Genomic DNA, 2,465 nt, shown 5'->3' on the forward strand with positions numbered 1-2,465 from the left:
AATATCTTAGTCTCCTTAAGCCTCTTTTTGAAGGAACAGAAACCTTTTGAAGAAACATTTACTAACCATCTTCCTTCACACACACATGTGGGATACAGACCACCTTCCACCAAACACATACACATACAGACATGAATGGGATACAGAATCTTAATATCCAAACTCATAAAAATTAAGGTACCAGTCTTCAAGTAATTAATTAGATAACATGATACATAGCTGGCCTATACTTTAATGTGATTTTGGCAAGGCTGGAATGAAGTTTAAGATTCTGTGGACAGCATTGATTTTGTGCTTTGGAATCTATTTAACTCCATTTAACTTTCCCTCCCCAGGTTTCCTGCTCTGGGTTATGGAAGGGGAGATTAGGATTTGCGTCTCTTCAGAAAAGATTCAGAATGGTATAGATGGCTTAAGAGACCATTACAAGGAGAGAGAGTCCTCCAGCAACCAACAACCACCACTGGAATGGGATCTTCTAACAAGACTCAATTCCACCCTACTTCTTTCTTGCTACTGGGGATTCCAGGGTTGGAAGATATTCACATCTGGATTGGCTTTCCCTTTTGTGCTGTGTATTTGATTGCTCTTGTAGGGAATGTGACTGTCCTGTTTGTAATACATACTGAGAGGAGCCTCCACCAGCCCATGTTCTACTTCCTGGCTATGCTGGCTTCCATTGACCTAGGCCTATCCACTGCCACTATTCCCAAGATGCTGGGCATATTCTGGTTCAACTTGAAGGAGATCATGTTTAGTGCCTGCATCACCCAGATGTATGCCATACATATGTGCACTGGCCTAGAATCTGTGGTGCTCACAGTCATGGCCATTGACCGCTTTGTGGCCATCTGCAATCCTCTAAGGTACACCATGATCCTCACCAACAAAGTGGTGGCCAATTTGGGAATAATGATTATAGTGAGATCTTTAGTTTTTGTGACACCATTCATATTTCTTGTCCTGAGGCTTCCATTCTGTGGTGCCCGAATCATTCCCCACACCTACTGTGAGCACATGGGCCTGGCTCGTCTGGCCTGTACAAGTATTAAGATCAACATTATTTATGGTCTTGTGGCTTTCTCTGTAGGCTATTTAGACCTTACTGTGATTGGTTTTTCCTATATCCAAATCCTAAGGGCTGTTTTCCGCCTACCTTCTCATGATGCCAGAATCAAAGCCCTGAGCACCTGTGGCTCCCATGTATGTGTCATGTTGGCCTTCTACACTCCAGCCCTCTTTTCTTTTATGACTCACCGGTTTGGCCACAACATCCCTGTTTATATCCACATCCTTCTAGCCAATCTATATGTGGTTGTCCCCCCTGCCCTCAACCCTGTCATCTTTGGGGTCCGGACAAAGCAGATCCGAGAGCGAGTTCTAAGGATCCTTAATCCCAAAGTTTCTTAATCCATAGGATTAGGATGCTTTCTCTTCTCATTTAAAACACAGGAATTGAGAACTGCCTGTTCATATAATGTAATTGAAACTTTGGGGAACAATTGAAACAGCCAATTTTATCACCCTTTCACATTCTTTTAGTCATTTTCTCCTTCCATCATGCACACATGTCATTCCCTCCACATGCATACTTCCCCTAAGCTCTTTTACCACAATTACTCTCCAGCAATACAGAAGACATTGATATGAGATTATCTAGACCAATAGTCAAACTCAAATAAAAATGGGGATCACCAAATTGTACATAACAGTCACTGAACACCATATACATACTTAGAAAATGACACATATTTATATTTTAAAATATAATGTAAAGAAATACTTATTTTGTTAAATATTCCCCAATTACATTTTGATCTGGTTCAAAGTACCCTCAGGAAGGTCAAATGTAGGCCACAGACCATTTATATGCAACCTCTTGTCTAAATTACAATAAAGAGAATTTTAAAGCATTCATGTATTACTTTAATTTGTTACACAGAGATTTTGTGTAATGAAATTTCAATAAATGTTATTTTCATTATATCAATCTAAATGATTTTTCTTTTTCTTCTTTCTTTCTTTCTTTCTTTATTTATTTAACTTTTAACATTCATTTTCACAAAATTTTGGGTTCCAAATTTTCTCCCCTTTTGTCCCCTCCCCCACCCCAAAACACTGAATGTTCTAATTGCCCCTGTCTGGTAATCTGCCCTCTCTTCTATCATCCCTCTCTGCCTTTGTCTCCATCCTATACCCCTTTACCTGTATTTCTTATTTCCCAGCGGCAAGAACAGTACTCGACAGTTGTTCCTAAAACTTTGAGTTCCAACTTCTCTTCATACCTCCTTCCCCACCCCTTCCCTTTGGAAGGCAAGCAATTCAATATAGGCCAAATCTGTATAGTTTTGCAAATGACTTCCATAATAGTAGTGTTGTGTAAGAACTAATTATATTTCCCTCCATCCTATCCTGTCCCCCATTACTTCTGTTCTCTCTTTTGATCCTGTCCCTCCCCATGAGTG

At 40.0% G+C, this 2,465-nt stretch overlaps 1 protein-coding gene across 1 annotated transcript; it reads left to right on the forward strand.

Moving 5' to 3' along the window:
- Nucleotides 1-340: 340 nt before the first annotated feature.
- LOC140508644 (olfactory receptor 52E5-like) lies at nt 341-1,893 on the forward strand. The gene has a single exon (XM_072616535.1). It carries the CDS (start codon nt 469-471, stop codon nt 1,408-1,410), a length of 942 nt encoding a protein of 313 aa, XP_072472636.1. The 5' UTR covers nt 341-468; the 3' UTR covers nt 1,411-1,893.
- The last annotated feature ends 572 nt before the right edge of the window (nt 1,894-2,465 follow it).

Source organism: Notamacropus eugenii, chromosome 5 (genome assembly GCF_028372415.1).
Source record: "Notamacropus eugenii isolate mMacEug1 chromosome 5, mMacEug1.pri_v2, whole genome shotgun sequence".
Classification (NCBI taxonomy): domain Eukaryota; kingdom Metazoa; phylum Chordata; class Mammalia; order Diprotodontia; family Macropodidae; genus Notamacropus; species Notamacropus eugenii.